General features: G+C 42.5%; 1 protein-coding gene across 1 annotated transcript; it reads left to right on the top strand.

Moving 5' to 3' along the window:
- Positions 1–11,635: 11,635 nt before the first annotated feature.
- On the top strand, positions 11,636–13,987 carry LOC308326303 (uncharacterized protein; the record flags this gene model as incomplete). The annotated part of the gene is made up of 3 exons (XM_080779109.1): positions 11,636–11,718; positions 12,304–12,590; positions 13,698–13,987. 3 exons carry the CDS (start codon positions 11,636–11,638, stop codon positions 13,832–13,834), a joined length of 507 nt encoding a protein of 168 aa, XP_080635235.1. The 3' UTR covers positions 13,835–13,987.
- Positions 13,988–14,891: the final 904 nt, after the last annotated feature.

Below are 14,891 nucleotides of genomic sequence, written 5' to 3'. Positions count from 1 at the left end.
GAAGTATTCATGACCATGTTTATTAAGGTAATACAGTCTAGGTGAAGTTGGGCCCAAATACAAACAAACATACTATTTGCCAGTGTTGGACAAAAAAACTACTTGACCTGTACTGTATCTTAAAGTATAAATACTGCAAGGTAGGAAATACTCTGTTAAGTATAAGTGGCTATTTTCAAAAGGCCGAAATGTACAGTAATGTATATATATATATATATATATATATATATAAGGCTGAAGTGGCTGAAGTATATGTTTTGTAATCAAAATATACAAATTAACAAGTAAATATAACGTTATAAAATAATTGTAGTGGAGTAAAAGTAGCCTACAATATAGTGGAGTAGAAGTAAAAGTACTGGAAATTGTAAATACTCGAGTAAATATATGTAGAGATCTCAATATTGTACTTAACCATACTGTACGTAAATGTACTTGAGCTGTTTGCTGTCATGTTACTATATTTATGGACTAAACCGCGTGGGAGCTTTTCTCTGAGCTTTTCATTAATATATTTGTTCAAATACAAATTAACCCATTCTGACCGGGCACCCATTCTGGTGTTAGCATCATGTTATGCTTTAGCTATTGAAAAATAGCAGATCTACAAGCTCATAGCGCGCCACCGAGTGGCGCGCTATGAGCTTGTAGGTCTGCTATTTTTGAAAAATCGAAGAACAACAGACATTTTTAGAATCTGATCTCAGGTCAGAATGGGTTCATCAGACCAGTGTGTGTCCAGTAGAAACCTCGTATGAATCTGATCTCAGGTCAGAATGGGTTAAATGAATTGAAACAAAACTGTATTCATATTGAACTGTACCCATAACAACCAGGAACCTTTTTCCTACAGCCACCCATGAATGATGAAAGCTCCGTTTGTCTGTTTGAGGATTGCTGTGACCAGGCTGTTCCACTGGGTGGCGCTAATGTAAGTAAAATGTTCCCTTTCAAAAACTTTGAGTTCTACATTTATGCAGTCACTATAGGTACTATTGATTGATTGTTGATTGACGTACGAATATACACAACTATATAGTAAAAACAGGAGGTGAAAAGGGAAAATAAACATATATACAGTGAGGGGGAACTCGCCCTGTAAAATCTGAATCCCCCATGTCACTCCCAGTGATGTCTTAACAACCAGTCAGTTCTGTAGTACTGGTGCTGCAGGCTATATTTCTTGCCTTCTTTCAATAAGTCATACCAACAACATCAAAACTGTCAAATAAACCCAATGAACAGTGATCCGCCATCAGTCAGAACTGCAATAAAGCATAAAGATAATATATAAATAATAAATATAAATATATAAAGATAATTAAATAAAATGCACAAAACACACGTATTCACCTCACTTGGCTGCACGTAGGATCGAATGGAATGAAGTGGTTTTGGAACCCATATTATGAACAAACAACCATGCAAACTGAAAAGACACAAAACGATCAATACACCTCATCATGAAATACAACATAATAACTCAGACAAATAGCTTAAAACCAATTGGGACAACAAACAACAAAACGAACCTTAAACTTAGTTGTGTGTGACACGCTGTCTTCAAACATTCCAAGCATAATTATCATGCTTATGTGTGAGCCTTGTCAAAGATATACCCATATAAGGGCAGGGCACCAGAAATGACACAACCAACTTCCGGAAACCAGAACAAATATTATTATGTTACCCAAATAAGTAAGTATTAAACAAAAATGTAGAAAATCATGTCATTACGGCAGTCACACCCCACCCACCCCTCGGTGGGGGATTCAGATTTTACAGGGGCCAGTTTCACACACGAGATCTTAGTAAAAGCAAAAGTCTATAGTCTATATATTCTGACTAGAGTTTCATTAATGAGGAGAAAAATCAAATGATTCCCATACATAATGAAAAAGGAGATCCCAACCGCATGGCTTTAAACGGTATTCTTTACTATTTATTGCCATTATTGCACAGTTAATTTATATAGGCGTATAGCTTTAATTATTTAATATAATTGATATTCCACTTTCATGGCCAAGAGCGGAGTGGATATCGGAGATCTCGCCGGTTTATACCAACTCGCCGCAGCGAAATTTCAAGTTCAATGTCTTCATCGTTAAATGCTAACATGCTGTCTTCATCAGTGTAGTATGTCAAACCCACAGCTGTTCATTTCCAACGTGATACATTTATTTTGTGCAATTAAATGGTCAGCTAGATAATGATAAAAAGGTTAGTATGTGAATACCAATTGATTGCGAACGCAGTGAGCACTTACTATGAGACCTAGCAGATCATGTCTGTCTGTCTGTGTGTCTGTCTGTCCCGCTATCCAAATAGTGTGTTGCATCAGCAATCACTCAGCTCCATATATGGGCACAAAAGGGGCCAGGTCCACTCAGCTCCATATATGGGCACAAAAGGGGCCAGGTCCACACAGTAACAGCGGGACAGACACACAGACAGACAGACAGACAGACATGATCTGCAGGGTCTCAGCTGCGTTCGCTTCCCGCGTTTGCGCGTCTTACTGGTTGTATACTGTCATTACTTGATTTACTGTATATCCTGAATCTTGAATAAACAAAACTGTGGGGGAAAAAAAATAAAAAAGGTCCTGCATGTGCACATCAATATAGACCTTTTACCGTTGGCGTATTTTCAGAAATTAACCCATTTAGACCCGACGCCGATTTAAAAAAGGCTTCTAAATCAGACAGACATTGAGTGAATTATAGTTTGATACATAAAATAGGGTCAAACGTTATCTCTCCCTCACTTGCCCTCTCTCTTTCTCTCTCTCCTGCTTTCTCACAATACCTTCCTACATACTAAATGCTTGGTCAGGGACAACATGCAATACCTTCACGGACCACCAGTTAGAAAGCCATGCCCTAGTAGTTTATCCTTTATGTTCTTTAGAAAATACTCCCCCCCCCCCCCCCCCCCCCATCACAAAAAAGGCAAGTCAAAAGTTGCATTTTACTTTTATTTGAGTGTCACAAAAAGGTCTCGATCGGCCAAATGATGTATTATTGAAGACGATGGTGACTCTGGGTTTCCCCTGGAGCTGTGGAAGAAGTGCATTAACACGTTAATATAGAGATAGTGGCATGTTGTTATTATTATTAGTTTATAAAGACATGACTTTATACAAGTGGAACTTCCATTTACTATAACTACATGGACCGTGTCAGTACAAACGATATAGGGCTTGTTGACTTCCTGTGCTCACCTCTCCATCAGGCCAGCGGGAAACATCTCATCACCGGATCATCATCACTGTGCCTTATCCTCATGCTTCTCACCAAAAGGGAAGAATTCTGCCTTATCCTCATTCTTCTCACCAAAAGGGAAGAATTCTGCCTTATCCTCATTCTTCTCACCAAAAGGGAAGAATTCTGCCTTATCCTCATTCTTCTCACCAAAAGGGAAGAATTCTGCCTTATCCTCATTCTTCTCACCAAAAGGGAAGAATTCTGCCTTATCCTCATGCTTCTCACCAAAAGGGAAGAATTCTGCCTTATCCTCATTCTTCTCACCAAAAGGGAAGAATTCTGCCTTATCCTCATTCTTCTCACCAAAAGGGAAGAATTCTGCCTTATCCTCATTCTTCTCACCAAAAGGGAAGAATTCTGCCTTATCCTCATTCTTCTCACCAAAAGGGAAGAATTCTGCCTTATCCTCATTCTTCTCACCAAAAGGGAAGAATTCTGCCTTATCCTCATGCTTCTCACCAAAAGGGAAGAATTCTGCCTTATCCTCATTCTTCTCACCAAAAGGGAAGAATTCTGCCTTATCCTCATTCTTCTCACCAAAAGGGAAGAATTCTGCCTTATCCTCATTCTTCTCACCAAAAGGGAAGAATTCTGCCTTATCCTCATTCTTCTCACCAAAAGGGAAGAATTCTGCCTTATCCTCATTCTTCTCACCAAAAGGGAAGAATTCTGCCTTATCCTCATCCTTCTCACCAAAAGGGAAGAATTCTGCCTTATCCTCATTCTTCTCACCAAAAGGGAAGAATTCTGCCTTATCCTCATTCTTCTCACCAAAAGGGAAGAATTCTGCCTTATCCTCATCCTTCTCACCAAAAGGGAAGAATTCTGCCTTATCCTCATTCTTCTCACCAAAAGGGAAGAATTCTGCCTTATCCTCATCCTTCAACTGTGCCTCATCTCCAAAAAGGAGATGTAAGAATTCTGCCTTATCCTCATCCTTCAACTGTGCCTCATCTCCAAAAAGGAGATGTAAGAATTCTGCCTTATCCTCATCCTTCAACTGTGCCTCATCTCCAAGAAAATTTGTAATACCCTTCAAGGCACTGTGTGCGGCATTCCAGATATGGCTTAAGAATTCTGCCTTATCCTCATCCTTCAACTGTGCCTCATCTCCAAATAAACTTGTAACACCCTTCACGGCATGGTGTATGAGACCGAGTAAGAATTCTGCCTTATCCTCATGCTTCTTATGGCCCATCTCAGCAGGTTTAGGGGCGTCTTCCACCTTCACAGCAGCTACAGCAGCATAATGAGAAGTATCACAGGGTAAGTGTACAGTGTAGAATAATAAAGGATATTTTTGCTGTATATTGGAATACGATTGGAATTGACTATGGATTTGTACCTTGACTATGGATTAGACTGTGGATTTGATTTGACCTCCCAGCCAGCTCAATTTAAGTATATAATCAAGCTGTACTGGAGATGCGGCGTACGGCATGGATTACTATAGGCAGTTCTAACATGAACATAAATTGCTGCGTTCAAGTTCAGGAGAGTAAGGAAGGGGCAATTCTCATGAATGCTGCCTTCGAGTAGGGCATGGAGAGAGGGCATTTCACCACAGTAAATACTGCATCCCTGGTCTAGGGGGGCACTTTTTACCGATGGGTAAAGGGGCAGCTAGAGGGCAGAAGCCCCCTTGCACGTGGCTGGTGCTGTATGCATGGGTCAAGTCTGTATCCTCAACAATTAGACCTTTATCCTTTAACACATGGCAATGCAGGTTGCCAAACAGGTGTTTCACAAAATTACTTAAGGTATTAGGTTCTATATACAAAATATCATCAAATATTGGTACATCCAGCCCTGAATCGCTAGCCACGGCCATTACAAAATCATGTTCTGGCAATTCAGGTCCATGGTGACTCGGTATATGGCAACTTTCCATCATTTAGCTGGGGACCACCTGGAACCCCCTCAGGGACCACTGGTGGCCCTCCGGACTGGTGGTTGAAAACCACTGCTTTAAGTAAAGTTACACGGCTTGACGTCACATCACACAAAATGACATCTTATGAAACTATAGTTACCTGGCTTATCCTCATGCTTCTCATGGCCCATCTCAGCAGGTTTAGGGGCGTCTTCCACCTTCACAGCAGCTACAGCAGCATAATGAGAAGTATCACAGGGTAAGTGTACAGTGTAGAATAATAAAGGATATTTTTGCTGTATATTGGAATACGATTGGAATTGACTATGGATTTGTACCTTGACTATGGATTAGACTGTGGATTTGATTTGACCTCCCAGCCAGCTCAATTTAAGTATAATCAAGCTGTACTGGAGATGCGGCGTACGGCATGGATTACTTCACCACAGTAAATACTGCATCCCTGGTCTAGGGGGGCACTTTTTACCGATGGGTAAAGGGGCAGCTAGAGGGCAGAAGCCCCCGTGCACGTGGCTGGTGCTGTATGCATGGGTCAAGTCTGTATCCTCAACAATTAGACCTTTATCCTTTAACACATGGCAATGCAGGTTGCCAAACAGGCGTTTCACAAAATGACTTAAGGTATTAGGTTCTATATACAAAATATCATCAAATATTGGTACATCCGTAGCCTGGCTCCAGCCCTGAATCGCTAGCCACGGCCATTACAAAATCATGTTCTGGCGATTCAGGTCCATGGTGACTCGGTATATGGCAACTTTCCATCATTTAGCTGGGGACCACCTGGAACCCCCTCAGGGACCACTGGTGGCCCTCCGGACTGGTGGTTGAAAACCACTGCTTTAAGTAAAGTTACACGGCTTGACGTCACATCACACAAAATGACATCTTATGAAACTATAGTTACCTGGCTTATCCTCGGCTTTGGCATTCTGCAATGATGCCGCGTTACTGATGGCCAGCACGGCGAAAAGAAGGATCACAATCTTCATTTTTCTGTGAGAACATAAAAAAGCTGTCAGTCAGTATAGTTGTTTGACTCTGTCTGTATGCCTTTGGATCTGCTACAGAGACAACTTATAAGAACATTGAATGTAACTGATGTCGTTCTCATTAGACAGTGTTTATCAACCTTTTCTGGGTCAGGAGGACCCACTTTAAGATCCTCAAAAACACATATTAAGGCCACTTAACACAGTAGCCTATATCGGTGTGCATTTCAAGAGCATGTTATGATCAATAAATCGATTGTAATTTCACTCTTCGAGGTTTGAAATACAAAATAAAATACTATGACATTTTTTGAACACATAACTTATCATTACAATCTCTGTGCTCTACCAATTATTTGACCCTGCAGCCTGCAGGTCAAGCATCGCTGTCATTGCAATTGCATACTAGCAAGAATCTTTGAGCTCACCTTCAGTAGTTTGGGGAAGTCCTCAGAGCTGAGAAGAACCACGTCAGTCAGCGATGTCTGTAATGTGTGAAGTCTATCCACCCTAGCTACTGCAATATATACTGCACTAACTGCCCCGAGTGTTTATTGAGTGCAGGCTTGCAAATACCTTGAACAATTATAAATATTGGTATATTTGTTTTAGGTATATTAGGCGTGTCAGCTTTTGACATGTCTAAAAGCTGAATTACACGTGAACACATGGTTGACGTAACCAAAAAATAAGTAGAACAAAAACGGAACTGGCCATTTGAAAATAGCCCATCTACAAGCTCACAATGCGTCGCAAATACTTTTTATACATTTGAAAACTTGAAATGGGACATTCTGCACGATGACTTTCTACTTTTGGCACTTTGACCCATTTAGGCCTGACATCGAAATTTAAAAAATGTCTTCTAAATCCTGACAGTTTTCTGAAAAACTGTATCAGTTTCTGTATTAAAAACTTTCGCTGTGAAAGAATATATATTCAATGATTTGCGCCACATTTTCACGATTTTTCAGAAATAGCAAGCTCGTAGTGCGGCACACGGTACCGCGCTATGACCTTGTAGATCTGATATTTCTCAATAGCTAAAGTATAACATAATGCTTTAAAACACCAAAAGGGGTTTCCCGGCCAAAATTCAGGATGGGAACCCCATTTTTTTGTGAACTGAGGCAGAAACAAAATGCGTTACTAGCGTGACGCAGACAACGCCCAGGCACACGGCTGCCCAGCCGTGCCGTCTGTAAAATGAAATTATAAACACATACATAAGTTGGCACTCACTGATCAGCCTACGTCGGGGCGGGGCCCACTGACATCTAGTTACGCGTCTGACTTCACATGCTACACATTACAGTACAAATTACACATTACAGTACATGTCAAATAATACATCCATGACGTACCTCAAGGAACCTATACAAAGTACACAACAAATCTCCAACAATGACCGGGCATAAGAAATTGGGCACAGAGTACTGTATATACACAATGTACATTTTAAAACAGGGAAAAAAATATGTAAGGGCCTATGCAAAGGCTATAGTGGCCTACATGTCCGAACATGTGCCGGTGTTGGACTGTACATTTAAGATGACTCTTGAAACTTTTGAGGCCAATTTTAGTCTGGATTGCAGGTCATCCCACGACCAGGAATGGAAAGGTTATACTTTAGCTTTTGAAAAAATAGCAGATCTACAAGCTCATAGCGCAGCACAGAGTGCCGTGATACGAGCTTGTAGATCTGCTATTTTTTGACAAATCGAGAAAACGTGGTGCAAATCTTTGAATATATATTCTTTCAGAACGTTTTTAACTCAAATCTTTGCTTCTGGGGGGTCCCTGGAAAAACATATTTTCAGATGGGGGTCGGTGGCCAAATACATTCTGGGGGGCCTTAATTGGCATGAAATAGTTTGAGAACGACTGACATAGAAACATGGGTTTGTCAGAAAACTGTCATGATTTAGAAGACCTTTAATATCACTTACCCTACCTTTTAGCTTAATTTATGCTCTGACTATAGTAGACCTATTAGCTCACAACACGTTGCCTTCGCCATTGCCAGTACGGTCCCATCACCTCAGGCATCAACAAAGGTGTGACTGTTTGAGCTCATGTAAAGTGGACTGTATATATATATATATCGCCGGGGTGTGTGTGTTTTAGTTTAGTTTAGTGTTTGCACAAATGTACATAACAAAATGGTAAAATAAAATAAATACAGAAAGCAAATATTTCAATAGGAAACAAGATTAGTTACATGTGCTGGAAGGGCACACGGCCAAAGAGAGGGCAACGACGGCCATGGCCGCCGTGAAATTCCTGCCCTGGTGGAGACCAGAGTTCATGGAGCTATACTCTTTCACTGGCTGCACCTTCACAGAGAAACTCTTTATGTTGTGGAGACCAGAGGTCATGGAGCTATTCTCTTTCACTGGCTGCACCTTCACAGAGAAACTCTTTATGTTGTGGAGACCAGAGGTCATGGAGCTATACTCTTTCACTGGCTACACCTTCACAGAGAAACTCTTTATGTTGTGGAGACCAGAGTTCATGGAGCTATACTCTTTCACTGGCTGCACCTTCACAGAGAAACTCTTTATGTTGTGGAGACCAGAGGTCATGGAGCTATACTCTTTCACTGGCTACACCTTCACAGAGAAACTCTTTATGTTGTGGAGACCAGAGTTCATGGAGCTATACTCTTTCACTGGCTGCACCTTCACAGAGAAACTCTTTATGTTGTGGAGACCAGAGGTCATGGAGCTATACTCTTTCACTGGCTACACCTTCACAGAGAAACTCTTTATGTTGTGGAGACCAGAGGTCATGGAGCTATACTCTTTCACTGGCTACACCTTCACAGAGAAACTCTTTATGTTGTGGAGACCAGAGGTCATGGAGCTAAACTCTTTCACTGGCTGCACCTTCACAGAGAACCTCGTTCCATTCTTCAGTCCACAGCCCATAACGATGCTTGTATAGAAACTCTGCTCCTCTGAGAATTATCACCTGCTCCGAGAGACAGCGGAATCCAAGTTGGAGCGCGACGGGCGGCCATGACGTTTGGCGACGGGTGGCCACGACGTTTGGCGACGGGTGGCCATGACGTTTGGCGACGGGTGCCCATGACGTTTGGCGACGGGTGGCCATGACGTTTGGCGACGGGTGGCCATGACGTTTGGCGACGGGTGGCCATGACGTTTGGCGACGGGTGGCCATGACGTTTGGCGACGGGTGGCCATGACGTTTGGCGACGGGTGGCCATGACGTTTGGCGACGGGTGGCCATGACGTTTGGCGACGGGTGGCCATGACGTTTGGCGACGGGTGGCCATGACGTTTGGCGACGGGTGGCCATGACGTTTGGCGACGGGTGGCCACGACGTTTGGCGACGGGTGGCCACGACGTTTGGCGACGGGTGGCCATGACGTTTGGCGACGGGCGGCCACGATGTTTGGCGACGGGTGGCCATGACGTTTGGCGACGGGTGGCCATGACGTTTGGCCGATTCCGTCGACATCCATGAGCTTTCATCGCGACGTGAGCCTCTTTTTCGCGACTTTCCACCCGTGCGCCATGACGCTCCTGCCTGCTCCACTACTTTTGTGGTCTACCTTATTAAGTGCCCATGTGGACTCATATATATATATACTAGAATTTTGCGCCCGCTTCGCGTGCACTCTAATCCCAGAGTTACTTCGCCACGCACTCCGCGGCAGAAGTGCCCTGTTTGCATGAATGAAACTGTATGTAATCGTGTGTGTGTGTGTGTGGGGGGGGGGGGTGGCTTACAGACGTGCGTGTGCGTGTGTGTGTGTGTGTGTGTGTGTGTGTGTGTGTGTGTGAAATCCAAAGTACTCGTCAGTAGCGCCAAAGCGATCGTTGTAATGTTAATATCGGCACGAACCAAGTAGTGACAAAGAACAATGTTGATGTAAGTAAGGGATTCGCTGTGTCAGTGATATTTTAAAGACGGACATTTCGAAGGAATAAGCAAAAGCGCCTTCAATTCCTCTTCCTTGTTTCTGTTGTCCTGCGTGAGATCAGATTCTTCTCCTGCGGGTCTCGGAGAGAGAGGGATCAAATTGCAGGCTCGCAAGGGGAGGGGCTGAGAGCTCTGACGACATGTCCACAGCTTTTGGCGCTTTTCATTGGCTAGTTGGTGACCTGTTCACATCTTTTGCCGCTTTTCATTGGCGACCAACTTGACAATTGTAATAATAGATATATATATATATATATATATATATAGACCATTAGAGCCCTCCAAACTCGCATTAGCAAACGTAGAAGTAACATTAGGTGCGGCGATGAGAAAAACCCTGTAGCAGCACAGTTTAAAAAAGTGTGGACATAACATATCTTCTTTACATTATTGGGGCATAGAGAATATATATATTTCTACTTGACTATGCTCTACAAATGTATTTTAGCTTATGTCAGTAGATGTGCGTGTGTGTGTGTGTGTGTGTGTGGGGGGGGGGGTGTCATTTGTCATCTGATTACCTTCCTTGCAAAGACAGCTTGTCTGTATTTTAAACGGACTTATAGCATGTTACGTAGACAGCATTAGAATTGCACACTACCCTATGTAGTCATAGCACTTTATAGTACACGTGTATAATATATAATTTGCGAACGCAGTGACCACTAACTATGAGACCTATGAGAGATGTATCACACACAAAAAACACACACACACACACACACCTTAACTTAAAAAAATTAACTTAAAAATAATTCTCAAAAAAACCCAAATATGTACGAGCTGCGTTCGCTTCCCGCGTTTGCGCGTCTTACTTGTAGTAGGCCTACCATTTCAGGGTAATGTTTACTAATTAATTACATTGTTTCGGTACTTGGGTGTTTAAACTTAAGCATACCCACTTCATTTAGTGTAAACTCTCTCTCTCTCTCTCTCTCTATTCAATGCAATTTAAATAAAGGTGAAGTAAAACAGAAATGCAGTAAACCGTGACGAGTCGGAAAACCGCCGAGTTGTCCGGATAGCGAGCCAGTCATTAGCCTGTACTGATATGGCCTTTGGGAAGGCAAGGTGGTATACTATAGACATTCTTATCCATTTTGGCTTTCTTTCTTTTCGTATGGACCCGATTTGTTCCAAGATCTGATTATTTCCAAGATTTGAAAGAACTGCGGAATCTATGATTGTATGCCGGTGTTTACAATTCAAATCAGCCTGGCAGGCAGGCATTCGAATACATGTAAAAGAACAATCTTTAATGTGGCCAAAATGATGCCATCTTCTTTGATAGATACAATATAGATAATGGTTTGGGGTCTGGGGGTCCCTGGCACAAAACCTAACCTAATATATACTGTATCAATGTGGGGGTCCCTGGCACAAAACCTAACCTAACATACTGTATCAATGTGGGGGTCCTTGGCATGACACATTCTGAGAACCACTGCTAAGAGACATTAAAGTCTGTTGTACGTTTAAACTGAACGTTTCCACAGGAATTATGAGGAAATGACAAAGCAACAAGCACAAAAGGATGCACACCAATGTAGTCGAGGTGCTGACCACGGTGCAGGAAGGAAGAAAGAGGATGCACTACTCGTTTCAGGAAGAAGACCTGTATCTGGTCCAAAACGTTGGTTTCCATTCAGCCTCACTGACACACACTGAGACAGACAGACAGGCAGACAGACAGACAGACAGACAGACAGACAGACAGACAGACAGACAGACAGACAGGGTTACGATCAGAATGTCTGGGATCAAATGGATTCAGTTGTTTTTCATTCTGCTTGGAGTCAACAAAACTCACCAACAGAAGTTTGAGTCTGTTGAACTCTACAGCAAACCTGGAGATATCGTCAATCTGAGATGTAACAACGACTTACCTGAAGATCCTGGCTGTACATCAACTACGTGGATTTATGAAAAAAACAATGATGGTTGTGTTGTGGCTGAGGATGGTTTGATTAAAATCACTACACTGACCTCATCTAAAGAAAACAGAATGAGTTTGGAGTTCTCTGACTGTTCTCTGACTGTTGAAGACATCACAGCTGAAGATTTTGGTCTTTATACCTGTCAACGATCTGTGAATGGACTCCCACACGATCGACTGACTTCTCTGTCTGTATTGAGCATCTCCAGATTAAACAGAGGGACAAGACAGTCATTAACATGCTCTCTGTTTGAACATTATAAAAGCTGTGCCACTCTGAGCTGGGTGAAGGAGGATGGAACCCTGTTCATGAATGACGATGAACCTGGATGTTCGACCACAACTCTGACCATCAGCAACAACCTGAAGGTCACAAGATGTCAGGTGACGGTTGGCAACAACGTGAAGACATTCATTGACTTCCCAGGAGACTTGAAGACGACACAAACAACCAACCCTCCCACTGGAACTCCACCTCGTTCTACGACTGCCTCGTCCATCCAACCACCTGTTGATCCACTGTCCACTGTCTCCACCACCCAACACACACCAGGTAGGATTCACTGTCCACTGTCTCTACAACACATTCAACCATACAGCACTATTTGTGTCGTATGGCAAGAAGTATCATAGCATTGCCTGCGACGTGTTGTGAGCTTGTAGATCGGCTATTTTGCAAATATACGATGAATATAGGTTTATACAGATGTTCATGTGGCCTATAGTCACTTCTTTTCATTGGCTTGTTTTCATAGACCTGCGGTTGATAATTTATCTAGCTAAATCTGGCAAAAACTGATGTTGCCCCATGCCATCACTACAGTACAACTTGAAGCTGTGTGTGTTAATTGGACACCACAACAACAGTGACCCACATTCCATTAAAAATGACACTGCAGTCATGGCAGTGTCTCAGGAGGTAGAGCGGGAGGTTTCTCAGTTTGGTCCCTGTGGGCTCCCCCAGAGTTACTGTCTAAAGCCCATCGCACACCGGCTGCGACCGTCTGCGGCGCGTTGCCGCGCCGCGCCGCCTGGAAAATAGAACTGTGTTCTATCGGCGCGCCGAGTGGCGCGGCGCGGTTCCGCGCGGCGGACGCAGCCGGTGTGTGTCGGGCTTGTGTGTCCTTGAGCAAGACGCTGAGCAAAATTGGTGCCTTGCATGGTTTCCTCTGCCATCGGTGTCGACGGTGTATGAATGTGTGTGTGTGTGTAAATGGGCCGATCACGTCATTTTCAAATGATCGGAATCGGATTGGGAGCAAAAAAAGGTCATCGGGACATCCTCAATATTATATCTATATCATGATACAGTCTATATATAATAGACTGGATATTGTCTATGATTTTGGATATTGTACTATTGTGATATTTTAAGTACTATTGATGATGGTGATATGGCATGAAAATCGGTATCGTCAGATACTCTAAATTAAATGATTGGAATCCGATCAGGACCAAAACATGTGATCGGAACATCCAATTACAACTTGGGCGGCGGGCCTGCATTATGACTGACTCCACATACAACTGACACATTATTACAGTGGAGTCAGTTATAATGTAACAGTTTTAACACAATGCATCTACAAAGAAAAGTCTGGTTAATGTAATGATGTTTATGGTCAAAGTGTAAAAAGTGACCCTCTTCTCCTCCCCACAGCACCACAGACCCATATCACTGTCATCAGGGTGACGGTCGCGGTCGTAGTCCTGGCAACAACAGCACTGGTGGTCTACTTTGTTGCCAAGATGAAGACCACGCCCACCAATGACATTCCCCTGACCTCAACCAATTAGAGACGAGTATACAACAACAGTGAGCCACCTCTGTCTATATCGGCCAATCAGATCCAGGTCTATAAATTACATGTTTGCACGAAAGTCGTCTTTAATTAATCTCCACTGACTCGAAGGCTTCTATATAGAGGGTATGCACATGCATGAAGTGAATGGAAATTCAAGAGGCAAATCGAGTGTGAAAGTGAGTTTAACGTAGTTTAATGTAGTTTAATGCAATCAGATTTTCTGTTTGGATGTATGGGCTGTCAAGGCCAGAAAGTAGTTTTTTGCCACTCATTACTCATTATGATGATGTCATGTGCATACCCTCAAGAATATGGGCTGTATATATGCCTGTTGTATAACATGGGTTCAAACCCAAACCCATGTTTATAATGCATTTTAAATGAAGGCCTCCTTAATGCAATGTAATCTTCTAATATATCACCATGTAAGTATAAGAAGTTATAAGCAAATACCGGTATGCATAATGCTTTAAAGGACCACTTCACCACTTTTCAACCTATCTTCATATAATAGGTCCTCACTAATAATCATGAAAAAATGGCGCAATTATTTTCTACTCGGTCTGTGTCTCATAGGAGGGCTGTGGGCAGTTCAGAAACCGTCTTCCAGTGACATCATTGATGGGGAATACAAGCTAATAGAAACTGCAGGCTTTCTAGTCCTGAAAAGTTGCAATGCGAAAATGGAAGCCATCGTTCTCACGATAATGAAAATCTAAACCTTTTTGTAAAATAATCTTGTTTAAAAAAAAATCTGCCTAATGATGATGTCACTGGAAGACGGTTTCTAAACTGCCCACAGCCCTCCTATGAGACACAGACTGAGTAGAAAAACATCGTGCCATTTTTTCATGATTATTAGTGAGGACCTATTATATGAAGATAGGTTGAAAAGTGGTGAAGTGGTCCTTTAACAATCATCACAACACAGAATACAGCATTGTTTATGCAGGCCTATATCAGGGATTCCTTTCCTTCGGGGAGCTCGAGCTGTTTCTATAAGTTCTATAGGTAAAATAAATTATGATTGTTTAATCAATGGTTGTATT

The sequence above is a fragment of the Protomyctophum bolini genome (genome assembly GCF_963924005.1).
Source record: "Protomyctophum bolini genome assembly, chromosome: 12".
In the NCBI taxonomy this organism is placed as follows: domain Eukaryota; kingdom Metazoa; phylum Chordata; class Actinopteri; order Myctophiformes; family Myctophidae; genus Protomyctophum; species Protomyctophum bolini.
The sequence above is the reverse complement of the archived record's forward strand: the minus strand, read 5'-3'. Positions and strand labels throughout refer to the sequence as shown.